The sequence below is a fragment of the Mastigoproctus giganteus genome, chromosome 1 (assembly GCF_048544385.1).
Source record: "Mastigoproctus giganteus isolate SK-2022 chromosome 1, ASM4854438v1, whole genome shotgun sequence".
NCBI classification, from domain to species: domain Eukaryota; kingdom Metazoa; phylum Arthropoda; class Arachnida; order Uropygi; family Thelyphonidae; genus Mastigoproctus; species Mastigoproctus giganteus.
In genome coordinates this window covers 42,211,102-42,239,075 of record NC_143575.1, presented here as the reverse complement: position 1 = coordinate 42,239,075, position 27,974 = coordinate 42,211,102, and the positions used below count along the sequence as shown (strand labels likewise).

Here is a 27,974-nt window from a genome sequence, read left to right as displayed (position 1 = left end):
ATAAGTGACCTTGCAATGTTTACAATATTCTCTATTCTGAAAAACACACCACATGCACATTTATTGTTCAAAAGGGGTTACCATATACAGTTTAGGCAAATGTTCTGCAACTTACAATAATCCATAAATCTGCAAATAATACAGAACAATCAAATCCTAAGAGTTAAATGAACAGAATACACATATAAGTACTTGCTATTAAATCTGAGATTGTGTGTGTGCGCGCGCACGCGACCACTTTCCAGATATTTTTTAACAGTGGTTGTCTGAGTCTCTCAAAAGTTTGACTCCAAACATGAGGCTAAATATTTACCATACAGTTTAGGCACATGTTTAAAACAGCTCCCAGGTTAACAACTAATTTACTATCTGGAGTCATAGGTGGAACTATCAATAGCAATGTGAACTAAGTGAAAGAACATCAGTAACATGATACATTTTCAGCACTCTGAATTTTTTAAAGTGCTACTTTCATGTTTCAGCACACACTTTGCTATGCAAAGAACACCTGACCATTTCTTGCCAATATTTACATTACACACCACATGCACATACTGCCCTAAAACTAAGAAAAAGCTGCTGTTAACAGCTGCCATAAAAGAAACAGCCACTAAAAATTACTATCTTTTAAGGCCACCAAAACATGCCATTTAAATATTCAGCCTACTCAACAATATTATTAGTTTCACCAATAATAAAACTAATTTTTAAGTATTTCATTGATTTTTTCATTTAATAAGTTGTTCTTATTAAATATTTCAATCAAACTTTTTTTTTTTTTTTGAAAGTACACCATATTTAGATGATTTTTCTGCAATATAATCTACTAAGTCACTCACATGGCTATCACACACCTTTCACAAGTGATTTTCCAGAAAATCTGTGGCCTACAATACAGCAATGAATTTTTTAATGCTATGTGAACTACAAGTGATGAGCTTTTATGGCAGCAGGCTCTGTGGCGTGAGTTTCTTTGTGGAATTTTGAAGGTTCTGTAAATATGAACACTTAGTATATAAAAAACTAAAGTGTTCTTATTTTGAGTTGATTATCCAACGTTACAGTGAAATTAGTAAATAATTAAATCAGAATTAAAAAAAAAAATCGTAAAATAAAACATGATAAAATAAGTAAGATCATTATTATTTGTTGTTCAATTCAGTAATATCCTCTACATCTATTTACATATCCAGTTATTTATTTTCACTTCATATACACCGATGAGCCAAAGCATTATGACCACCTATCTAATATGATGTAGGTCCTCCACATGCAGCCAAAACAGCTCGTACCTGGCGAGGCATGGACACTACAAGATACACCGATGAGCCAAAATAGCTCGTACCCAGCAAGGCATGGACACTACAAGATTTCTAAATGTGTCTTGTGGTATCTGGTACCAACATGTAACCAGCAGATCCTTTAAACTCCTGTAAGGTCCGTGGTTGAGTGCTGCAGATTGGAGTTGCTGTTCCAACACAAACCACAGATGCTCGATGGGATTGATGTCTGTGGAATTTGGAGGTTGGGCAATACCTGGAAGTCTTCCTCGTGTTTCGCAAACCAGTCTCGAACAATCCGGGCGGTGTAGCATGCCGCATTATCCTGCTGAAAGACGGCACCCGCCAGAGGGCCGTATATGAAAATAAATAACTGGATTTGTAAACAGACAGAGGATATTACTGAATTGAACAACAAATAATAATGAGCTTACTTATTTTATCATGTTTTATTTTATGATTTTTTTTTTAAATTCTGATTTGATTATTTACTAATTTCACTGTAATGTTGGATAATCAACTCAAAATAAGAACACTTCAGTTGAAGACTGTTGCCATGAAAGGGTGTACTGGTCAGCAATGATGTTTAGGTAGGTGGTAGATGTCAGAGTGCCTGGCACATGGATGACTGGACCCAGGGTATCCCAGCAGAACATTGCCCAAAGCATGACACCACTGCCACTGGCTTGTTTTTGTCCCACGGTGCATCCAAGCGCCATCACTTTCCCAGGTAAACAATGCACACATACCCAGCCATCCACATGGTGCAACAGGAAACGTGATTCATCGGACTAGACGGCCTTCTTCCAATTACTCAAGGCCCAATGTCAATGCTCGCGTGCCCATTGTAGGCACTGTTGCCAGTGAACAATGGTTAGCATGGGCACTCGGGACTGCCTGCAGCTATACAGCCCCATTTTCAGCAGGGTTCGATGTAGTGTGTTGTGACACATTACTCCCGTCACCAGCATTCCAATTACCGGTGAGTTGCGCCACAGTCGCTCTTCTGTAGTCACGTACCATCCGGGAGAGCCTTCGCTCACCTTGAGCATCGATGAACCATGGTTGTCCAACACCTTGCCGGCAATTCGTGGGTTTCCCCTCCTCGGACCAATTTCGGTAGGTACTAACCACAGCTGACCCCACCAGCCGTGCCATTTTGGATATGCTCTGGCCCAGTCGTCTGGCTATTACAATTTGGCCTTTGTCAAAATCGCTTAAGTCCACTGCCTTTCCCATCTGAAGAACAAGAGTAACACTGATTAATGGAGCTCAGTACCAGGTGTTGTTTATATCATGTCCCGACTGGCGCATGCGCTGTAGTTCACCTGCAGTTGCTTCAATTTGCATGACTCGCTGGTCATAATGTTTTGGCTCATCTGTGTAGACTTCCAGATATTTTATTCATTGTATGGCAAAATCAGTTAACTGCCACTGGCAGATACAGGGTTTTCTTCCAAATTTCAAAGCTATTTTCTTACCGTCATCTATTATAAACTGTGTCTACAATTACTTGGAAAGAGAGAGATTAGATATGGCAACACCTATCTCAAACCTTCTAGAGAATTTGTACACATCAACTGAAATGACTCTGAAACATGTATATTTTAAACATATTTATATTTAGACACCTACACGAAAAATGTGTCTAATAAATATATCTATACATTTATAAATGGACCACCTTTGGATTTATTCACTGCTCTTTCACTATTGGGTTTATTGTTTGTGGAAATAACTTCTATACCTGTCCACTTCTTCCAACCAGGCGAACAGTTTTATCTGGAATCTTCATTTTAATTTTTCCTACTATAGTAAGTCCTACTTTAGACTTTCGTGTCTATCATTTCCATCAAGGATTTAATTGAAGCTCATTTCTTGTTACTAACTAGTCACTTTGATTCAAGTGATTTTCTAACCTGATTTTTTTGTATAAGTTATTTTCTACAGTCTCCAAAAGATTTGGTGCCTAATTACCCTACCATTAGGTTGTCAGTCATCTAGTTACTGCCAATTTGTCATTATCCAATCTCGCATTTATGTCATATTTTTTCACCATTGGAATTTTTTGGATCTTCAGTCAACCATTTGTCTTCAATCAACTAAGTTCTGCCTTTTAATTTAAACCAGATTTCCTCATCGAACCACCTGTGGAGTTATACTGCACTCGTTCAACATTGGATGTATTTAGTTATTATTACTGATATGATAGGTGGAACAGGACCAGGGTTTGTCTGCCAGGGACAAAGGTTGATGACGTTGTAGAGCAGATATCATCTTTTAAGGAACAAAGGGTGATAATGTTGTACACGTTGCTCTAATGATATTAAGAGTAGGAGACTGGCGGAATTACTTAACAAGTACAGGTCAATGTTAAAAAAAAACTGTGAGTTAGGGACAAATTTGAAAGTGTCTGCAATTCTGCCCAGACACAATAGGAGGGAGTATATGATGAGAGCCTTGTCGATCAATTCGGCGCTGGAGAGAATGTGCAAGGCTCAAGGGATAGAATTTTTCTCAGCCTGGTCTATGCTTGTTAACAGGAGAGACTGCTTCTACAGGGATGGGATACATACACTTAAATAGAAAGGGTGCAAGAATATTTGCTGATGCTATCGAGGCAGAGTTAGGTGGGTCGGGAAACTACTAGCTTGGGGGGATACACAGACTGATAGATTAACAGTAGCCGCTGGCAGAGGTGAAAGTGATTCTTGCACTGCTTCTATTGAAATGCAATTGAGCAGCAGCCTAGAAAGCAAGGTAATGGGGATTTCCAGGACTGCTGGTAGTCATAGTCATGTATACTTGCACATACACCAATGCTAGGAATATAGGTAATAAATTTGATGAGCTTGAAGTGCTAGTCAAGACATCAAAATCAGATATTGTTGGGATATCAGAGACCTGGTGTCACCTGAATATAAGCAGTGCAGAATTGGAATTTGGGGAGTGCAATGTGTACAGAAAGGATAGATAGGACAGGAAGGGAGGAGAGATTATGCTGTAAGTTAAGAAACATAAAATCTAAGGAAGTGCATCCAATTGATGGACATTGCAATACAATGTTGAGTCTGTTGGTGGACAATGCAATGTTGAGTCTGTTTGGTGTGACATAAGTGCTGAGAAAGGAAAAATGAGAGTAGGTGTATGTTATAGGCCTAATGAATCTGATGAGCATAATGAGCAATTGTGCAGGGAAAGAGAGTGGGCCAGTAAATCAGAATGCCTTATAATGGGGGATTTTAACTTTCCAGATATTGACTGGAACTTGTGCAATTGGTCACTCTGTTTTCTACAGCAGCATGTTCCGGAGGCAATTAGAGGGAGTAATATTCTTGATCTGATTATCAGTAGTGATTCTTCATGCATTAAGAATCTGTAGATAAAGGAACCATTAGGTTGCAGTGATCACAGTGTGCTGAAGTGGGATTTATTCAAAGAGGTAACTACCATCAGAGGTAAAGGGAAGGGTTTTTGCTTTCATGAAGATGACTACGGTGGTATGAGACAGTATTTAAATTCTATACCGTGGGACCAACTGATGATGTTACCAACAGCAAATTCAAAATGGGAAGCATTCAAAGAAATAATCTTGGTAGCTACGTTTTCTTACCAACTAAAAAATATTGTTCAAGATTTAGGCCTAAAAGGATGTCAGATGAACTAATTACACATGTGGCAGAGAAGAAAAATGCATGGAATACATATAAATTAACAAGTGACACAGAAGCCTATGATAGATATAAGCTGGTCTGTAACCAAGTCACAAAGGAGATTAGACAGGCAAAGGCAAATTACGAGAAATCTTTGGCAAAGGATGCAAAGAAAAATAGCAAAGATTTCTTTACTTATGTAAAGTCTAGAAGGAAGGGGATAAATCAAATTGGTCCACTTGACATCAATGGTTCAACTGTTGATGATCCTGCTCAGGTAGCTAACAAACTAAATGAATATTTTGCATCTACATTCACACATGGGGAGTTATTCAGTTAGCGGAATGCCAGAGGTATATTAAACTCTGGCTGTAAGCTAGATAATCTTGTAATAACTGAGAGTAAAGTGGAGGAGAAATTGTTGAAGATAAACATAAGAAATGCACCTGGGGTGAATGGAATCTATCCAGTTATATTAAAGAAAGCAGCAAAGGAAGTAAGCAAACCCTTAGCCATAATTATGATAGCTTCCTTGGACTCGGGGGAGATACCAATGGACTGGAATTGTGCATATTTCACCCCAATCCACAAAGGAGGATCAAAGGCTGACACAAGTAATTATAGACCTGTGAGTTTAACTTCTGTTCCAGGAAAATTAATGGAGGCACTAGTTAAAGAAGCACTGCAGGATCATTTAGACAAGACTTCAGCTACAGCTCGGACACAGCATGGTTTTGTTAAGGGGAAATCTTGCCTGACCAATTTGATTGGATACTATGATGCAGTCACAAAGGAACTGGATGCAGGGAATAACTTTGATATTATATATTTGGATCTTAGAAAGGCTTTTGATAATGTTGCACAAGGAAGACTGCTGCACAAATTGGAGCCATGTGGCACTGGAGGCAAATTGCTGCTATGGATAAAGGGATGGTTGAGTGGGAGAAGACAGAGAGTGGTAATAAGCCAGAAAAGATAGAAGAGAGGAGATTCCAAATTACCAAGTCTCTGACAGGGAATATCAGAACGGATATATGCACAAGTTCCACCTTTGAGGCGAAAGGAATCATACAGCGAATAATTCGGGCATCTGAGATAAGCAGTAGTTGAATCAACCGATAACTGAGATTCTCTCAGAAAAAGTACATGGGGTTTGGCAGACTGCAAGTGGAAATGGACATTGTTGAGATTAAAATTGAGACAACGTATATTTGTGAAATGAATTAGTAAGTGTATGGGAGGTTTAAATCTTTTCGCAGATAAGCTTGCTCTATTAGTTTTACAATTCATGGTATATTCAATAGTAAGAAAAAGTTGGTGGGACCTGCTGTATGAAGTAATGAAATTTTTGGGTATGGCATACACATGGTAAGAATATACCCAGATCCTTGACATAACGTGGCCTCGACAATGCTTCCCCCCCACGCACACACTACTCGGACTTACTCCAGTCACTATCTGGCAGAGTAGAGGTAGCAAGATTATACACCAGCTGATCTGGAAGCCTCCTAGAGAGTTACCAATACTCGGTCCGGTGTACTAACTAGTGGCCGGCCAGCAAACACCGTTTTAGAGCTGTAAATGTAAGGAATGTAAGGAATATTGGATCTCGCCACGACGTTCATCATAACCTCAAAACTCATCAATCATACTGCATGATGGAAGAGATAGGGAAGGGTTGACCGGAACTTAGCTCTAGAGACTAAACATGGGTTCCACCACTTCAAGCCTCCAATAAGCAAAGTGGTGATATTGCACCGATTGATGAGAGTCATCTACCACCTAGTACTGCCTGGTAACATAGAGGGGCGGCATTCCTCCATGTGGTGTGGGCACCACACCTCAACCCCTGCTTACGTTGGTTCACACCTGGGTGGTCACCCACCATGTACTTGTGCATGGAGGTTATACCCAGGATTACTAACAGTCTCACCATCGTGAAGGTGCAAGCAGAGGATTTGGCTGTCGCAGACCGTCCAGACCTCACCGAAATTGGGTCCACTTGACTTGAGTGTCATCCGAATATCAGTTCCATCAGTGTTTTAGACTCCCAGGTAGCAAGTACAGCTTGTCTGGCATATCTGAGAGAATGTCTATGACAATGTCTCTGTGTCACAGAGACAACCCCTAAGGCAGAATGCGCTGGTCCCGAAGGAACTAGTAGTTGTTGGTGACTCTATTGTCAGGGAAACGGGAAACATGCTTTGTAAAAAAGATAGGTGGAACAGGACCAGGGTATGTCTGCCAGGGGCAAAGGTTGATGACGTTGTAGAGCGAATATCATCTTTTAAGGGCACAAAAGGTGATATAGTTGTACATGTTGGCACTAATAATATTAAGAGTAGGAGACCGGCAGAATTACTTAACAAGTACAGGTCATTGTTGAACAAAAGCCGAGAATTAGGGTTGAATTTGAGTGTCTGCAATTCTGCCCAGACACGATAGGAGGGAGTATATGATGAGAGCCTTGTCGATCAATTCGGCCCTGGAAAGATTGTGCAAGGCTCAAGGGGTAGAATTTTTTTTAGCCTGGACTGTACTTGTTAACAGGAGAGATTGCTTCTACAGGGATGGGATACACTTAAATAGAAAGGGTGCAAGAATATTTGCTGATGCTATCGAGGCAGTGTTAGGTGGGTCGGAAAACTGCTAGCTTGGGGGGGGAGACAAAGACCAATAGATTGACAGTAGCCACTGGCAGAGGTGAAAGAGATTCTTGCACTGCTTCTATTAGAATGAGCAGAAGCCTGAAAAACAAGATGCATGGTATTTCAGAGACTGCTGGAAGCCATTGCGGTACAAGTAAACACATGGGTTGTGTTAGGGTAGCTAAGAATAGAAACAGGTGCAGGTATACTTGCGTGTACACCAATGCTAGGAGTTTAGTAAATAAATTTGATGAATTTGAGGTATTGCTCAAAACATCGAAGGCAGATATTGTTGGGATATCAGAGACGTGGTGTCACACAGATATAAGGGATGCAGAACTGCAATTTGGGGAGTACGTCTACAGAAAGGATAGACAGGATAGGAAGGGGGGAGGGGTTATGCTATTAGTTAAGAAACACATAAAAACCAAGGAAGTGAAGCCAGTCGACATCGCTGGACAGTGCAGTGTGGAGTCAGTTTGGTGTGACATAAACATTGGGAGATCAAAATTGAGAGTAGGAGTGTGCTATAGGCCTAATGACTCTGATGAGTATAATAAGGAACTGTACAGGGAAATAGAGTGGGCCAGTAAATCAGAGTGTCTTATAATGGGAGATTTTAATTTCCCAGATATTGACTGGAATTTGGGGGCTGGTTACTCACACACTAGCAGGGCTTTTGTGGATTTATTGGATGATTGTTTTCTACATCAGCATGTTCGGGAGGCAACTAGAGGGAGTAATACTCTTGATTTGATTATCAGCAGTGATTCTTCATGCATTAAGAATCTGCAGATAAATGAACCACTAGGTGGCAGTGATCACAGTGTGCTGAAGTGGGATTTACTCAAAGAGGTAACTACCATTAGGGGTAAAGGGAAGGGTTATTGCTTCCGTAAAGGCGACTACGATGGACTGAGACAGTATTTAAATTCTATACAGTGGGACCAACTGATGATGTTACCAACAGCAAATTCAAAATGGGAAGCATTCAAAGAACTTATCTTGGAAGCTACTAGGCTTTACATACCAACTAAGAAATATTGTTCAAGGTTTAGGCCAAAATGGATGTCAGATGAACTAATGAGGCATATGACAGAGAAGAAAAATGCATGGGATACATACAAATTAACACATGACACAGAAGCCTATGATAGATACAAGTTGATATGCAACCAAGTTACAAAGGAGGTTAGGCAGGCGAAGGCAGATTACGAGAAATCCTTGGCAAGGGATGCAAAGAAAAACAGCAAAGAGTTCTTTACTTATGTAAACTCTAGAAGGAAGGGGAGGAATCAGATTGGTCCACTTGATATTGATGGGTCAAGTGTTGATGATCCTGCTCAGGTAGCCAACAAACTAAATGAATATTTTGCATCGACATTCACATATGAGGAGTTATTCAGCGAGGGGAATGCCAGAGGTGTATTCAACTCTAGCAGTAAGCTACAGAATCTTGAAATAACTGGGAGTAAAGTGGAGGAGAAACTGTTGAAGATAAACACAAGAAAGGCACCCGGGGTGGATGGGATCTATCTAGTTATATTAAAGGAGGCAGCAAAGGAAGTAAGCAAACCCTTAGCCATAATTATGAGAGCTTCCTTGGACTCAGGGGAGGTACCCATAGACTGGAAATGTGCAAATGTGACCCCAATTCACAAAGGAGGATCAAAGGCTGACACAAGTAATTATAGACCTGTGAGCTTATCTTCTGTTCCAGGAAAATTAATGGAGGCACTGGTTAAAGAAGCACTGCAGGATCATTTAGAAAAGACTTCAGTTATAGCTCAGACACAGCATGATTTTGTTAAGGGGAAGTCTTGCCTGACCAACTTGATTGGATACTATGATGCAGTCACAAAAGAACTGGATGCAGGGAATAACTTTGATATTATATACTTGGATCTTAGAAAGGCTTTTGATACTGTTGCACATGGAAGACTGCTACACAAATTGGAGCAGTGTGACATTGGAGGCAAATTGCTGCTATGGATAAAGGGGTGGTTGAGGGGGAGAAGACAGAGAGTGGTAATCAATGGACACTGCTCATCGTGGACTGATGTTATTAGTGGAGACCCTCAGGGCTCAGTGTTGGGTCCATTATTGTTTTCTGTATTTATAAATGATATTGATGATGGTATATCCGGCTTAATGTCCAAGTTTGCAGACGATACAAAGGTCGGCAGGGTTGTCAAGGACACTACGGACACTATGCTGCTGCAACAGGATCTGGAAAGGTTGAGCAGATGGGCTGAGAGGTGGCAAATGAAGTTTAACATTGACAAATGTAAAGTACTACACATGGGAAACAGCAACCCCAGAGCAACGTATCAACTCTGCGGTACTACACTGACAGTGGTAGAGAATGAAAGGGACTTAGGGGTGGATGTGCAGGTAGATATGAAGTTCTCTGAGCAGTGCAGACGGGCTGCAAGAGTAGCTCATGGAGCATTGTCAATGATATACAGGAATTTTTCCAGCAGGGATAAGGAGGTGATTATTCCATTGTATAAGGCGATGGTCAGGCCACACCTAGAGTACTGTATACAGGTCTGGAGGCCTCATTTCAAGAAGGATGTAGAGCTGCTGGAACGAGTACAGAGAAGGGCAACAAGATTAGTGAATGGAACAAAGGGGTGCTCTTACGAAGAAAGGCTTAAGTTTTGCAAATTACAATGTCTGGAGACTAGGCACCAGCAAGGTGATCTGATAGAGGTGTATAAAGCCTTGAATGGTTTAAGCATGCTCAATGCTGATGGGATTCTTCCTCTAGCTCAGAAAAATCACCTGAGAGGGCATAAATTCAAATTGAGGAAAGACAGATGTAGGATAGACGTGCGGAAATTTGCCTTTAGCCAGCGGGTGGTTGATTGGTGGAACAGACTTCCATCCCTTGTGGTGGAGGTTGATAGCCTAAATAAGTTTAAGGCTCAGCTGGACAGGTACTTGTAACGAACAGAGGGGTGAAGTGGAAGTGGTTTTTTTTTTTTTTTTTGGCTGATGCTGCATAAGCTTGCTTTCTTGCATCAAATGCCTCTACTAATGCTAATGCTAAATGCTAATGCTGATATGCGCATGGACAACCTCAAGGACCAAATTCTGATCGACATTCATTTTATTACTTTTGGATTTGCTGAACTGTTCACTGCTTTGTTCAATATATATATATTTTTTTATTTATGGACTGTTGTATGTTTGTTTTCTGCATATCTTATGAGTTTATGTCTGAAAAGTTCCATTATTCCAACCACATTTCTAAGTTATAGATATACTTTCTCTTTGCCAACCCTACTTTTAAGTATCTCGACATACATATTTTATCAAAATACGACTATAGAGGTCACTAATTCCTTTTCTTCACACCTTTCAATAACTATATGCCTGAAGCACAGTCCCTAATGTGGTACTGCTTTAGATACATTTATCAACTCAAACGAATATGTTCGCTATATTTTCTTTCCTTGTTACTTTCGCTACACATTACTTGAAAATTCCAGGTATCATTTTTATTCTCTATTTTCTCATTATACTTTCGGTTTCTGTTTCTGTTCTGCTCATTTTAAGGCCTGTTTCAACTTACATTTTTCAGCTCTTGATTTTCGCTTTCATTTTCCCTTCTTCACAAGCATTTGATATTAGTCTCCTTTTTATACTAACATTTACAAAGCCAGGGCCCTTACTGAAAGGTTGGGCTTTACAACCACAGCTAGCCTAGTACATTTAATATATTTTTCTCTACTTTTGATCTTTTTGAACCAGATTACTGGTAGCCGGATTAGTGATGGTTGACCTGTATATAGATATATATATATATTAATTAATGATGTTAAATTAATCCAAATTAAAATGATTTTAAGTTACCCACATTTTGTTTCATCAATGAATAGTTGTCTTCAAATGTAATTTGAATAAAATTTACAGGTAGTTCTTGACTTTACGAGTTAATTTGTTCCTAGCGCGTGCTTGTAAAATGGGAATTTATTTACCACAGACGTAATGTTAAAAACAGCGGTTACATTCTCAACAATGAAATTTGACCATATTTGACCATAGTAATGTTAAATAAAGATCAACAAAACAATAGTTTATGCTTAAACAATGATTTTTTATCCAAAGAATTGAAAACATAGCCTTTAAAATCAAGCAAATTATAATAACAAAGAAATTATGTCATACAAATGTTGTATGACATAAATGTTCATCAACTGATGATGATGAATAATAATGGGATCATGTTGTTTCCAATGTTATTCCTCTTTGCTGATTCTTTTTATTAACGTCACTATCCGTAGTACTACTTTGTTTTGGCATACTGTACAGTATTAATAAGGGGGATAAATCTGAAATAAGACAAGGCAACGAAAATAAAGAGCAACACAATCACTCTTTGTAATATCAGCATGGTAACTGCTTTATGTTATGTGCGTCAGTGAGATACTCTAGTCTGCTTGAACAAATAAATGCATGCACAGTAACACACGTACCCATACAGTACTATAGTAGTGCTGTATAACTATGTACACTGCTCGAAATGCCATATTTATGAATGTTTATCGTTTATTTGTTGCAATTAATGTACACATTTTCGATTTTGTTGATACTTGATAGTTGAAAAAAATAACTCTTAAACTGGAGAACTTGTAAAGCGGCAACTGACTGTATAAGAAATTTAGCCCACAGAATCAGTGTTTAAGACAACCAGCAAGAATAGTGATAGTTTACTTTCCTGGACTTAGAAATCACGCAAAGGATAAGAAATTCATAGTTAATTTATATTATAAAAAAAAAAGCATTTCAATTTAAAATTGTACACCTTTGTCACTGGGATTCCAATATCATCCAAAAAAATCCACAAGAATACTATTTTGTCACAGCCTGCTCAGGTTGCTGAAAAACTGAATGAGTATTTTGCATCTACATTCACACAAGGAATTCTTTAGGGAAGGGAATGCCAAATGCTTAATAAGAACTAACAGGCAGCTAAATGATTTTGTAATAATTGAGAGGAAAGCAGAAGAAAAATTGTTGAAGTTAAACATAAGAAAGGCACCTGGGGTGGTGGAATCAATCCAGTTATATTAAGGGAGCAGCGAAGGAAGTAAGCAAACTATTAGTCATAATTATGAGAGCATCCTTGGATTCAGGGGGGAGATTACCCATGGACTGGAGATGTGGAAATGTATCCCCAATTCACAAAGGGGATCAAAGGGTGACAAGAATAATTGCACACCTGTTAATTTAACTTGTGTTCCAGGGAAAATAATGGAGTCACTGGTAAAAGAAGTAATGTAGTATCATATAGACAAGGCCACAATCATATTTCAAACAGAGCATGGGTTTGTTAAGGGAAAATCGTGTTTCACCAATTTGATTGGTTACTACGATATGGTCACAAAGGAATGGATGCAAAAATTAATTTTTATATTATATACTTGGATTTTAGGAAATCTTTTGATACTGCTGCACATGGAAAATGGCTGTACAAATTGGAGCAGTATAGCATTAAGGGAAAGTTGCTGCTATGGATAAATGGATGGTTGAGTGGCAGAAGACAGAGAGTGGTAATCAATGGACATTGCTCTTCATGGATTAATGTTATTAGTGGAGTTCCCCAGGGTTCAGCTTTGGGTCCATTGTTGTTTTCTGTATTTATCAATAATACTGATGACGGCAAATCATGCTAAATGTCCAAGTTTGCAGATAATACAAAGTTTGGCAGGGTGGTTAATGGCAGTAATGATAGTATGCTACTGCAATGGCAATTGCAGTTTGTACACCTAACATAAGGCCTCCGTAGCCGAGTGGTCAGGAGCTGGAGTGCAGTAGCACACGCTCTTTGAGTAGACCGGGGTTCAAGCCCTTGACTGCTGCATACGGTCGATCTGCCAACCCGCACTGGACCAGCGTGGCAGATTATGGTCCATTTCCCTCAGCATGAATTGTTGAGTAGGCTTCCATCCTGCAGTGGGTTGATAATGGCTGCACTTTTTTTTACACCTAACATTGGTAAATACAAAGTACTGCATATGGGTAGCAGCAACCCCAGAGGAATGTACTAGGGCTTGCAAACCGGTTTTATAAACCGGTTAAATCCGGTTTTTATATTGAGTTGTTAAAACCGAAACCGAGCTTCTAAAACCGGATTCAAATATTTATATTTATTACTCTTAATGTCTAAGATGAAATCAAATGTATGGAATTATTTTGCTTGAAAAAGCAAAGATGAAGCACAATGTTCGAAATGTCAGAAGATAATGAAGTCATCTGGAGGATCTACATCATCTTTGATGTTGCATTTAAAGAAAATGCATCAGATTGACATTAAACAAAATAACAGTGAACCTCCTGTAAAAATGGTAAGAACAGAAAACTTTATTGTTAAAAAATCTATGGAAGAAGAGATTTCAAAATTAGCTACTTTAGATGGATTTTCTTTTAATTCAATTGCCAAGACTGAGTTTATACAATCAAGCCTTCACACCTTCAGAGAAATAAATACGATAAATTACCACCAGCCTCAGTGAATGGAGTTAAAAATATGGTTCTGAATTATAAAACTAAGAAAGAAGAACTCATTCAGAATTTCAAAAATTCATTGGTTTTGGGTGCACGGTATTCACTGACTCTAGACAAATATACGTCTATACAAAATAAAAGGTATATGAATATAAATGTGCATTCAAAAGACAATCATTGGTCGTTAGGTCTTATTGAGATTAATGGTTCACTTTATAGCAGAAGAACTGAGCAAATTGTGAATGGACACTTGAAGGAATTTGGTTTGAACTTGGATGAGGATATTGTTGCCTGCACCACCGATGGAGCAGCAATGATGATTAAGTTTGGCAAGCAAATTACGTCTAATCATCAACGATGTATAGCCCATTGTATACATCTGTCAGTTATAGATGTATTTTATGAAAAAGCAATCAATTATGGTGCCACAGTCTCTGAGTCTCCCAAAGACAATGAAGAAAATGAAAATAATGAAGAAAGTAGTGATGTTGAAGAAAGACAGAAAGGCATGCTTTATCAAACCGACTTTACCGATGAGCTCATTTATTTCTTCAATCCAATGGCCAATATTGCACAAACTATTAACAAAGTCAGAAAAATTTGCAAGCTTTTTCGAAAATCGCCTACCAAAAATGACATATTACAAAATTTTGTTAAAGCAAAATTTAATGGGAAAGAATATAAACTTATATTAGATTGCAAGACTAGATGGGATAGCACATTCTATATGATTGAGAGATTTTTGAAATTGAAAAATTGCATTCCAAATGCTCTATGTGCAGTACTGTCAACTGAAGCTGTGTCTGACAATGACTGGAAAACACTTGAATTGCTATGTAAAACTTTGCGACCAGTTGAAATGATTCTGAAGGCTATAACCTCAGAAGATACAGACTTACTTAAATCAGAGTCTTCAATAGAATTTCTGCTTGCTAAGCTTGATACAGCAGAAAACCTATTTGCTTTAAAGTTTCACCAAAGCCTTTTGCAGCGTTACAATGCAAGACGAAACTGCCAAACTGTGGCTTTGCTGAGCTATCTACACAACCCCAAAAAGTTTAGGAAAGAAGATTCAGGTTCAAGAACTTTTGATTTTCCAAGTAAGCAAGTTTTGAAAAAGCATGCTGAAGAGATTTATCAGAGATTATTTGCAAAACATTCCGAAGAGTCTTAGCATTGAATGAAGGAACTGAAAATAAACGAACTGTTCTTTTAGAAGAAAACAAAGACTCGTCTAGTTCCGATGTTGGAGATACTCATGCGAGAGTATGATAGTGTAATAAAGAGATTAACTGAATAGCCTTCAAAATATCTGAGTGAATTGGAAATCAGCAAAGAATTTAAAATTTTGGAGGCAACTAGCAGTAGAAGTGAAAAGCTAGAGAAAGTTTATAGAGCATTGCTGACCATTAAACCAACGAGTGTCCAATCTGAGAGTGTTTTCGATCACTGGTCTCTTTAACACAAAAATGAGGTCAAGTCTATCACGAAATATGCTTAATATACTGTGATTTTTAAAGGATCATTTTCAGAAAAAAGCTGAGCAATAAATAGTAAAGTAATTTCCCCAAGCTGTTTTTTTTTCACATTATTTTTATTTATTTATTATTATTATTATTATTATTATTATAGGGCTTATTATTTTTTTGTTTACTATACAAGAAGATAGTTTTTATTCAAAGGATTTGAATACAATTTGTAATTTTGTATAATTTCAAGCTGGTTGCTTTTTTGGAGCATTTTAATTTTTTTTTTTATTTTTTTTATTATAAGAGGTGATAGATTTTGTTTAAAAGATTTGATTACGATTTGTACAATCTACCCAAGTTAAATAAATACCTGTGTTATAAGCTTTTAATTATTTTCCCTAAGTCTGAGAAAATCGGTTTTAAAACCAGTTCGGTTAAACTCGGTTTTGAAATTTCTCGGTTTTATGCAAGCCCTAGAATGTACCAACTGTGTGGTACTACACTCAGGGTAGTGTAAAATGAGAAAGACCTGGGGTAATTGTTTAGTCAGATATGAAGTTCTCTGAGCGATGCAGACAGGCAACCAGGGAGTTCATGGTATTTCGTCAATGATATACGGGAATTTTTCTAGTAGGGATAAGGAGGTGATTACCCCATTATATAAGGCAATGGTCAGGTCACATCTTGAGCACTGCATACAGGTCTGGATGCCTCATTTTTGGAAGGATGTAGAGCTGCTTTAATGAGTACAGTGAAGGGCAAGAAGATTGGTCAGGGGAACAAAGGAGTGCTCTTAACAAGAAAGGCTTCAGTTCTGCAAACTACAGTGTCTGGAGACTAGGCACCTGAAAGGTGATCTGATTGAGTTTGTTTAAGGCATTGAATTGATTGAGCAAGTTCAATTTAAGTGTATTTTCTATTTTTTTGTATCCCATCCCTGTAGAAGCAGTCTTCCCTTGTTAAGCTTCCCAAGCACAGATCACACTGAGAAAAATTCTACCGATATAAGCCTTACAAGGATGAACTGATTGACAAGGCTCTCATTATGTACTCCCTCCTATCATATTTGGGAAGAACTATAGACACTTTAAAATTTAACCCTAACTTGCAACTTTTTTTGCAACATTGCTCTGTACTTGTTAAGTAATTCCTCACTCTTACCATTAATATCATTAGGACAGCTGTCCTTAAAAGATGATATCTGCTCTATAACATCAACTTTGGTAGCATCCCCCACAGATATACCCTGATCCTGTTCCACTTATTCTTTTTGCACAATATATTTCCCATTTCTCTGACGATAAACTCACTATAGTTAACTCCTGTGGGACCAATGCATTTTGCCTTGGGGGCTGTCACCATGTTGGCTGATTCACAAGTGCAAGTTCAAAGGCATTGAGGTATGCAGCTGAGTGCTTGACGGTTCCCCTCCAACTTAATTCCTATGAGGACATCCACATCTCATAAACATCCAACAGAATGCTGATGCAATGCCTAATATCCTCAAACTCTCTATATCAAACACACACACACACACAAAACTATCCCCCTTGGCTGTATCATTTCCCATTCCAGATAGATCTACAAACATCAAAAAAAAGATTTTGTGAGGCTGTGATTCAAAGGAAAACCGCTCCCTCTCAGTTCTCTCCCAAGCCACAGCTCTCCCACTACTTTGAGCTCTTTGCTTTGCTGCGAGACATGATTTCAGTTTCCATTCAATTTAATTGAGAACACTGCACTAAAGTAATACAGTGAAACTTCCCTTTAACAGACAGCCATGGGGAACGAAAATGTGTCCGTTAGAGAGAAGTGTCCGCTAACAAGAAGTCTGAGGGAGAGAAAAAAAAAAAAGAAAGAAAGAAAGAAAAATCATTAAACGTTTAATGTAAAATTAAATTAAAATATATACAGATTTTGAACAATATTTTTGTAAATAATATACATACAATTGTGCTATGCATATTATGACTTTATCTTAAGAAAAATACATACAGTAATCACTTATTTTCTTCTGCACCTTCTTCCGGCTGATAATTTTGTTTTCAACATTTGTTTGGAGTGAAGAAACCATCGAAAGTCCTTCAGTATCTTCTTCAGCAGCGAAAAACATTTTTAAACGATTGATTTGTATGAGCGCTTCTTCTATTTTCATCGGTGGTTCGTCGTTAATATGTTCTTCGACAGAATAACCTCCTTCCATTTCTTCATCCTCGTGAGGAACTTCTTGAAAAATATCGATGATAATGTCGTTGATATCTAGAGCACCGTCTTCTGTAGTGAGGTTCGAGTCTATATCTTTGTAGTCAGGGTCACTTGTAGCGGAAGTATCGTACATTATCAATAGATGTTGAAATTCTTGTTCTTCTTGGTGCTCCACATTGCTGTTCACAACTTCAATTTTTGCATTTGAGAAGCCAGACTTTACAAAACAGTTCACGACAGTTTGTTTTCTAATTGCGTTTACTGAAGAGGAAATCCACTGAATCGCATCTAGGATGCTGATTTTCTTTGCAAGGTCACTCGCACATGTTACATCGTTCATGTTTGCAATGAGATGTCTTAAAACACGTTTTCTGTAGTGAAGTTTAAAATTTTTTATTATCCCTTGATCCAAGGGCTGACACTCTGCAGATGTGTTTGGTGGCAGAAAAATGATTTGAATGTTGGACAATTCTATGTGCAGGTGAGATGCAGCATTATCCATGAAAAGAATAATTTTTCTGTTTTGACGAATCATGTTTTGGTTAAAGTGACTTATCCATTCGCTCATGATATCTTGTATCATCCACGCTTTTTTATTAGACTTCCAGTCAACATCCAAAAGATTCAACTTTATGCCCTTGAAACAACGAGGATTTTGTGGGTTTCCTATAACAAGAGGTTGTTCAAAGTCTCCCAGCATATTTGTACACAATAGTACAGTCAAGCGTTCCTTAGAAATTTTTCGCTCTGGCACTTTTCGTTTTTTAGACTCATTGTGTTTTCAGGAAGAGCTTTAAAAAAACAACCCTGTTTCGTCACAGTTGTAAATATCCTTAGCTTCAAAATCACGACATAAATCTTCCAATTTGACGGTCCACTCTGTTACAATCCCAGTATCAACATCCACCTTCACCACTTACGGTTTTCCAAGAAATTTTATGCCGAGTTTTGAACTTGTCTAGCCATCCCACAGAAGCTTTGAACTCATTTACTCCCATAGATTTCGCAACCTCCAAAGCCTTTTCCCTAATAATAGGCCCATTAATGGGAATTTTTTTAGCACGTGCGCGACAAATTTGGAGTCCAACAGTTTTCGGGAATGATTTTTGAACCTGATCATTTACGTGTTGCCAAAATTGTTTGAGCAGTTCATTTTTTTTTCTTTAGGATGTCGCTTACCTGCGTCTTCCCGATTTTGAATTTTACAGTGAGATAGCGAACACTATTTTTTTGCCGATCATATGCATTAATGAGTTCGACTTTATCTTTTAAAGTTAAATGTTTACGAGAAGACATTGTGCACTTCACACGACACTGAACAAAACTGAAAACTGAAACTGAAAAGACGAAAGGCTGACCATATTCCCCCCCCTCCCTGCACACACCGAATTCATCAGAAGTTTTACACGTGCCTTAAAATTCTTGAAAAAGGGTTTAGAACCGCAACATAAACCTTGATAAAATTCAGAGAAACCGAAATAGAAAATAAACACACGATTGAGGCAATATGTGGGAGAAACGTTCCTAGAAAAAGCTCTCCCACTTTGCCGTGAGCTCGCCCGCTGTCCGTTATGGGGAGATCAAATTAAGTGCTAATCTAAACGAAACAGTGCAGATTGCCTGTCCGCGTCCATTACAGAGAATGTCCGCTAGACAGAAGCTGCAAACACGTTAAAACCAATGGAGGTGAGTTGGGGAATTTGAAAATGTCCGTTGTAGAGAGAGATGTCCGTTAACGAGAGGTGTCCGTTAGGAGAAGTTTCACTGTATACTTAAATGGAGTAATAACATTTTCTATGCATTAGTTATACAGCAATAATATGTGTTATGCTATTAAGTTCACATTATTAAATATATATTATGATATCAAATTTACATTATATCACTTTATCAAACTTACACTATACTGTTACGCTTTTAAAGTTATAAGTTAATTATAATAACTAATAATATTATCTATTAACGCCAACCTACATGATTCAAACTTTTGAGATACAGTCATCCCCCAGTTTGCACGGGGGTTAGGTTCTGGGAAAACACCGCAGAGTGCGAAATGCAGTTTATATGACATAATGAGGGTTCCGTACCTGTACACAAAAAAAATGTGCAAAAAAAATTTAATTGAAAAATATTGTCTTCATTTGGCAAGAAAAAAAGAAAAAAATTAGAAACATGTCCATAAAATTAATCTTGCTAATACTTACCTCTCAATTTTTAATTCTTTGTCGCAACTTTCCTGTGATAAACTTGCAACAGTATCTAGCACTTTTTGAAAAAAATTAGTTAAAATTGTTTGCTTAGAAGCAAGCTGTTTTTCTCTATAAATTTCTTCATAAGGAACTAAAGCTAATGATAAAGTTCTGCGAAAATTTAAACTCCTCTCCAAATTAGGATCCATATCCAGAGCTTCTTGGCTAAGCTGATTTGCAAGTCTTAAAAATTCAGCTAGTCTCTTCGGGGTCAAATTTTTGTGTGCATCTTTTTCGTTTTTATCATTTTTGTCATCTTCTTTACATTGTGAAAAAATATCATCCACTGATAATTGTTCTCTATGAGATTCAAGGAATTCTGTGATATCTGCTGGTTCCAGTTCTTCAAATCTCTCTCCGCTAATCATTTTGTCAATTCTCCCAATCTCAAGTTCCTCCAGCATTTCAACCGTGGCTTCTTTAGTGCAGCTTTGTGGCCACAGCTTTTTCCATATTGCATTCATTGTTGAGTTCTTAACTTCACCCCATGTGAATTCAATATTTTTTACAGCATCAAGAATGTTATAATTCCGCCAATAATCTCGAATTGAAAGACTGCCTATTCCATCAGTAGCTTCTACCAATTGTAAAAAAGATCTTCTTAGGTAATAAAGTTTAAAGGAAGCTATAATACCTTGGTCCATCGGCTGAATTAAAGAACTTGTATTCGCTGGAAGAAATGTAACTTTCACATTTGGGTGCAGATCTGACAAATGTGCAGGATGACTGGGCACACTGTCAAGAATGGGCAAGATTTTGAATGCTATGTTCTTCTTCAGGCGGGCAATATTTTTTTGTTTCAACACAAAAGCAATTTAAAAACCAATCCTTGAAGATTTTAGCTTCAGGCTTTTTATTTATTCAGGCTTTTTTTGCTTGATTTCCAATGAATTGGTAAGGAGCTTTTTGATATTCCTTTAAAAGCACAAGGATTTTCTGATGTATAAATTAGCAGTGATTTACACTTAAAGTCAACCTCTGCATTACCACATAACAAAAGTGTTAACCTATCTTTTTCAGCTTTGAAACCTGGGGCAGTTTTCTCTTCTTTTGAAATGAATGTTCAGCTTGGCACACGCTTCCAAAATAAGCCGGTCTCATCAGCATTAAACACTTGACTTGCTAGATAGCCCTCAGTCGTAATAACATCCTTGAAAGTTTTTGGATACAAAGAAGCAGCTTCCATATCTGCACTGGCTGCTTCATCCATTAATTTTAGATTGTGAAAACTTCAATGTTTTTTAAAATTTTCGAACCAACCCTTACTGGCCTGAAAAACATCTGCATTGGAAGGAACGGCTTCTCCTTTTTCTTGTAAGCGATTAAAAATTTGCAGAGCATTGGCATGAATAATATCTGAACTAATAAGAGACATTCTCTTTTGATTAGGATCTTCTATCCAGAAAGAAAGTAATTTTTCAGTTTTCTCTATTAACTGATTTCTCATTTTTGTAGTGCTTTTTGCAGCCAATGAGGTGGAACAGATATGTTTTGTTTTGTTTGTTTGTTTGTTATTTGGTTTTTAGGAGCATTAGCAGCTAAGGCCATATTGCTCTGGGAATATGTGGTGGTCATTCCCTGACTTTTTCCGCATCCTCCGGTATTTGGTGGTGACAGGCTCGAACCCTGGTCTAATCAAGAAGAGTGTGCTACGCACTGCTGCTCCTTCCCACCTGGCTACGGAGGCGCCATGGAACAGATAACTGAACTTTTAATTTTCTCAGCATTTTCCCTAATTCGTCGAATGCTAGATTGATTTATGCTGTATTTCTTGGCCAATGTCACAACCTTTTTGTCATTTTCTAACTCCTTAAAGATTTTTATTTTATTTTTATTTTATTTCTAAATTTAAATTTTTTTTTGTTATAGCTTTCTTCAATTTAGGCACTAATTAAACACACACTTTATATAGACAAGAAATATTAAATCAGCAAAAACAATTCCTCCCAAATAAAACACTTTACATTGCACGAACCAGAAAAAGATTCTGTCTGAACAGCTAGTGTAGGATAACTGATGAAGGGGGTTACCAAATGAGGAAGTTGTTTCAAAAATAACTGGACAAACACACCACAGTTTATTGCTATGTTTGGTTATAAGAATCAGTTTTGAACGCTTTTGTGATATTTTTCTAAAGCACATTTCTGGAAGTCACGACCGTAAAACAATAAAAACAATTTGCACTTTCCGGCATTTGGGCCTTTCTGTTAGTGCATCTAATTATAAATGGGTAGTAAACTCAATCTTACTGCATTGCAATAATACTGACAGCTGGAATTCTGTGGGATTCTACATTATTATGGTGAAATGCATTTCTCCTTCAATGAAATCGTCGATCTTTTTTTTTTAAAATAAATACATTTTCAAAATTTGCTCTTCATTCCTATTTTTGAAGCTTCGTAAACAAAAATCGCACAGGTAGCGAAACTCTCCGCACAATCTAAAATCTTGGTAGTAAATACCTGACCATGCAATAGCGAAATCACGCAATAAAAAACCATGCAAATCGAAGGATGACTGTACTTATTTACTGCAATTAAGATACTGGAATTCCCATATCACACACTACAGTACAAAGTTACGAGATACAATACTCGCACCAATCACCAATACAAAGGTTCTAGGTATACAAAGTAGTAACATACAAAATCTCTAGCTAAATTTAAAAATACACTAATGAACATGATAAAGCTATTTACAGAATATGATTTAATATACTAATTAGGTAAATAAAATGGCTAAATTTTTCAAAAATTTATCTGTTCTGATCAGCTCAAAATTCTCCAACTAGTACATAGATACTCTCGAACCTTATCTGCAATAAGGCCTCTAAGGTTGGGATTATTCATACCATAAATTTAAACATATACACCAACCATTTATAACTGATTTAATAGTAAAATAAAATAAAATGATACAAAAGACTGTAAAATAATATTTACAAAAAACTAATTTACAACAAAAATAAAATAAAATAAAATAAGTAAATAAGTTAAAATGCATTAAAATATAAATTTAAAATCGATAAAAACACTATTAAAGCTTTCGGAGGTGTCTGCCTCCTTCCTCAGCAATAATGAAATTCAATTTAAGCGACACATCCTTAAGTACCAGGTTCACGGCACATGTGGATGACCAGGCGCATACTCAGTATTCCTTTCCCTTGTACCAGAACCGGAAGTGGTCTGGGGACGTGGAAAACTAAAACATTTATCTCTGGCAAAAACCACCACCTCAAAAAAGGGGGTGAAGCCTAACTCCCCTGTCTCTGTTCATGCTATTGTTGCTACTTATTAACTACTTATTCATGCTATTTATTTACTTATTTTATTTGATTTTATTTTTGTTGTAAATTAGTTTTTTGTAAATAATCATATTTTTGTAAATATTATTTTACAGTCTTTTGTATCATTTTATTTTATTTTACTATTAAATCAGTTATAAACAGTTGGTGTATATGTTTAAATTTGTGGTACTCTCGAACCAATAATATAAATTCTCTTCACAAGTGATACCATGTCCACAAGTCAATAACAACATAAGCAAAGTGTGCACATACTGTCTGAAGCTAACAACACTACATTTAATTTATGAATTTCTATTTGTCCAATTGGCAAGACAAATATTTTTAAAAGACCCAAATATAAAATGTCATGAAAAACCATTCAGTGAGAGTTGAACTGTTACATGCAGATGGATGAACAGTGTGAAGATAACAAATGCACATAACATATATACAGTAAACCCTCGCTAATCCAGATTAATTGGGGGAAGAGTTCATCTGGATTAAGCAATAATCTAAATTAGTGAAGCAAAAGATAGCCCTAAAAGACAAAAAAACTTAGAACACAAATAAATGGAAAATTTAATGATATAGGTAGTGCTGACGAAAATAAATAAAAATATATCACTGTAGGGCCTTTATTTAAAAATTATAAAAAGACAATACATTTATCCATCTATCAATGGATAAATGTACAGTATTATCTTTTTATACATTTATCAGGCGGTGTTGGTGTCGCACGCCAACGTCACTTGATTGTTGCTGTGAATACCACTTAAATACAGCTTCTTCCAGGAACACTTCTTTTGGCTGTTTTAATGGCTGTCTATTTCATATCACTCTTTTCATATCACTGCTTTTATCACTCCACACATCGAATTTTAACACAAACGCCTTAATAGATTTTTTTTTTCTTTTTTTTAATATCTGACGCAGTCAGATATTTCAGCAAATCTTTTTTTTTTTTTTTTTTTTCCAGGAACACCATTTTCAAGTTGTTCTATCACCTTGAGCTTTTTTTTTTTTATTATTTATTTATTTATTTCTTCTACTTAAACCTTTATTCACATGTATTTCCTGGTTATTTGGGGGTTTTTTTTAATAAAAAAAATCCTAAAAATTATGTTATATAGTTATTACACTTATGGCAACTGCGCAAACAATATATGAAAATTAAAATGTATAGCCTTAAATTATACACAATGGATAAATGGAATCAACTGCGATACATACCCAAGGATGACTGAATGTAAAAATTTTGATGCTCTTTCTTCTACTTCTAGCCTTTGGCTAGAAGAAGAAATGGTAATTTTTTGAATTTTTTTGCAAACAAGAGGAACAGTATAAAAAAAAAAAAAATCTAACATTATACAGTAAATATGCTGAATTCTGATGGCAAATGTACAAACAACACATGATTATTAAAATGCACAACCTTTAATTATATGCAACAGATAAGTGGAATCAATTGCCATACATACCCAAGGACAACTGAACGTAAAAATTTTGAAGCTCTTTCTACTACTTCTAGCCAAACGGGAGAAACAGTACTTTCATCAAAAAGGGTTGCTTCAGGCAATGCTCGTAGTGCCTCCAAAGATTCTTGAAGAAGTTCACTACACATGTCTGCATCTTCTCCACAACGCCAAGCACGCCGAAGAAAAGCAAAGGCAAAACCAAGGGCTGCTCTACAGCCAACTCTTGCCAAACTGATAGTCGGCCTCTCGATTTTCCTGTCAAAATTATAATATAAAATGTTATTCCTATTTCATTATTGAAACAAATAATAAAGAGAACTGTATAACTAAAATTTTTATGCATATATTTTTTGTTTTAAAAACTAAAAATAAACTATATAGCTAATAATAATTGGGCCGATTAGATGAATACCCAGCCCTCAGAAAACAGCTACTATAACTTTTCAATCATTACTACTGATATCAGTTCGTAAAGACATCATGCAATAACAGGTAACTATACTAAGAAATAACACAGACACTACACTGCATTCAATTAAATTAATGCATTTACATTTCAAGAATTAATCAAAAATTATCATCAACAGGATACCTGTGGGAAGTTAAAAGTTTCATCTAACAGAAAAGGTTTTAGCAGGTGTCAATCACCTACCTCCAGTCAGAAGCTGCTGTAAAAATAGTAGTCATATTGCTAACAAACCTGAAGTTAAGACAATTAACTTCAAAGGGGTGAGGCGTTGGAAAACTAAAGCAAAAACAGATTAATACATATTTATTTAGCTAATGAGAATTAATAATATATTTAAAGAATACCCTTTGCTGCTAAATCCAATACTGCTGTTGACATTGCAGGAGTTCAAATGACTTTCTGAGAGTGGCTTCTTCCTTGCTAGGGCAGAAAAATAGCGTTGTGCTATTGTGAGTCTCTGTCTCAAACGAAATGAAGATAGTGTGGAACCAGCTGCCTTTGCACATAAGTGTTGCTGTTCATTTAGAAGTGTCTGTAGACATTCCTGAAGGTCAGCTGCCTCTAAAGACAAAAATGAGAACATAGTAAAAAAATTTTAATATATAAATAAAAAAATCCAAAATATATCATAGCTTTTATGTTCATGGCTTCTCTGTAAAAGTTCTAAAATAAACTCTTCCCAAATCAGTGAATTACTGGTCCACCTTATTTAACAATATTGCCGATTAACTCTTTTTAATTTAGGCTACTATTTTAACCCTTTGCTGTTAGGATTTTAGCATGGTGTGTGACATACCACTATTTTTTTTTTTTTCTATAATTTGGGAATAAAAACAAATTCCCCTAAGTACCATTAACACTAATATTCTCTAAATGACTATATACTATTTTATGTTTTTATTTTGATTTGCTATGAATTATAAGAAATTAATTTTTGTCTGACACTTAACAAATGCTATAAACATAATCATATCTAAGTTTCTCTGTACTTCACTCCACTCCTCATACAGCATGGCATAAGACACCAGCAAAAACTTTCTAATTTTCCACAAAGCTGTAGTCTGCCCATTTCTCCACAAATTTCCCTTTCTTCTTACTCCAAGATTTTGCCATATAGTAGTCAGAAAAACTTTTTTTTTTAAAACATGATTGAGATTATTAAAGATATTAAAGAGTATTAAAGGTATCAATATTAAAAGTATTAAAATATTATTAAAGGGGAGTACAATGTGTACAGAAAGGATAGACAGGACAGGAAGGGAGGAGGGGTTATGCTGTTAGTTAAGAAACACAAAATCTAAGGAAGTGCATCCAATTGATGTTGGTGGACAATGCAATGGTTGAGTCTGTTTGGTGTGGCACAAGCACTGGGAAAGAAAAAATGAGAGCAGGTATGTGTTATAGGCCTAATGAATCTGATGAGTATAATGAGCAAGTCTGCAGAGAAATAGAGTGGGCCAGTAAATCAGAATGTCTTATAATGGGGGATTTTAACTTTCCAGATATTGACTGAAACTTGTGGCTTGGTCACTTGCACACTAGCAAGACTTTTGTGGATTTATTGGATGACTGTTTTCTACAGCAACATGTTCAAGGGGCAAACAGAGGGAGTAATACTCTTGATCTCATTTTCAGCAGTAATTAGTCATGCTTAAGAATTTGCAGATAAAGGAACCAGTGGGTGACAATGATCACAATGTACTCATGTGGGAATTACTTAAAGATGTAACTACCATCAAGGCTAAAGGAAGGGCTTTTGCTTTCATAAAGGTGACTACATGGACCTCAGAGAGTTTTTAAATTCTGTACAGTGGAATCAACTGATGATGTTGCCAATGTTGAATTCTAAATGGGAAGACTTCGGGGACTTAATTTTGTAGACTACTAGGCTTTTCATTCCAACTAAAAAATACTGATCAGGGTTTAGGCCTAAATGGATGTCAGATGAATTAATGACTCGTGGTAGAAAAAAGAAAAAATGTATGGGATGCATATAAAATATCAGGTGACACAGAAGCCTACGGCAGATATAAGCTAGTCTGCAATCAAGTCACAAAGGAGGTTAGGCAGGCGAAGGCAGATTACAAGAAATCTTTGGCAAAGGATGCAAAGAAAAACAGCGAAGAGTTCTTTACTTATGTAAACTCTAGAAGGAAAGGGATGAATCCGATTGGACCACTTAATATAGATGGGTTGACTATTGATGATCATGCTCAGGTAGCTGATAAACTGAATGAGTATTATGCATCTACATTTACTTATGAGGAGTTATTCAATGAGGGGAGTGCCAGACCTTTATCAAACTCTAACAGGGAGCTAAGTGATTGTGAAATAACTGAGAGTAAAGTGGAGGAGAAATTGTTGAAGTTAAACATAAGAGGCAACTGGGATAGACAGGATATATCCAGTTATATTAAAGGAGGCAGCAAAGGAAGAAAGCAAAACCTTAGCCACAATTATGAGAGCTTCCTTGGACTCAGGGGAGGTCCCCATGGACTGGAGGTGTGCTTGTTGTTTTTGTTTGTTTTTGGTTTTTAAGAGCATTAGCAACTAAGGCCATATTGCTCAGGGATATGCGGTGGTCATTCCCTGACCTTTCCTCATCCTCCGTATTTGGTGGTGATGGGCTCGAACCCCGGTCTAATAGAGAAGCGTGTGCTACGCACTGCTGCTCCTTCCCACCTGGCTACGGAGTCACCTGGACTGGAGGTGTGCAAATGTATC

At 36.9% G+C, this 27,974-nt stretch overlaps 1 protein-coding gene across 1 annotated transcript in view; it reads right to left on the bottom strand.

The window, feature by feature from the left end:
* The window catches only part of HERC2 (E3 ubiquitin-protein ligase HERC2), a 971,627-nt gene that overhangs the window by 887,986 nt on the left and 55,667 nt on the right, over window positions 1–27,974 (bottom strand). Inside the window, exons 5-6 of the mRNA XM_090372402.1 lie at window positions 25,595–25,811; window positions 24,785–25,036 (exon numbers count right to left, since the gene is read on the bottom strand). Of these exons, the coding sequence (XP_090228528.1) occupies window positions 24,785–25,036; window positions 25,595–25,811 (469 nt within the window). The remainder of the gene's footprint in view (window positions 1–24,784; window positions 25,037–25,594; window positions 25,812–27,974) is intronic.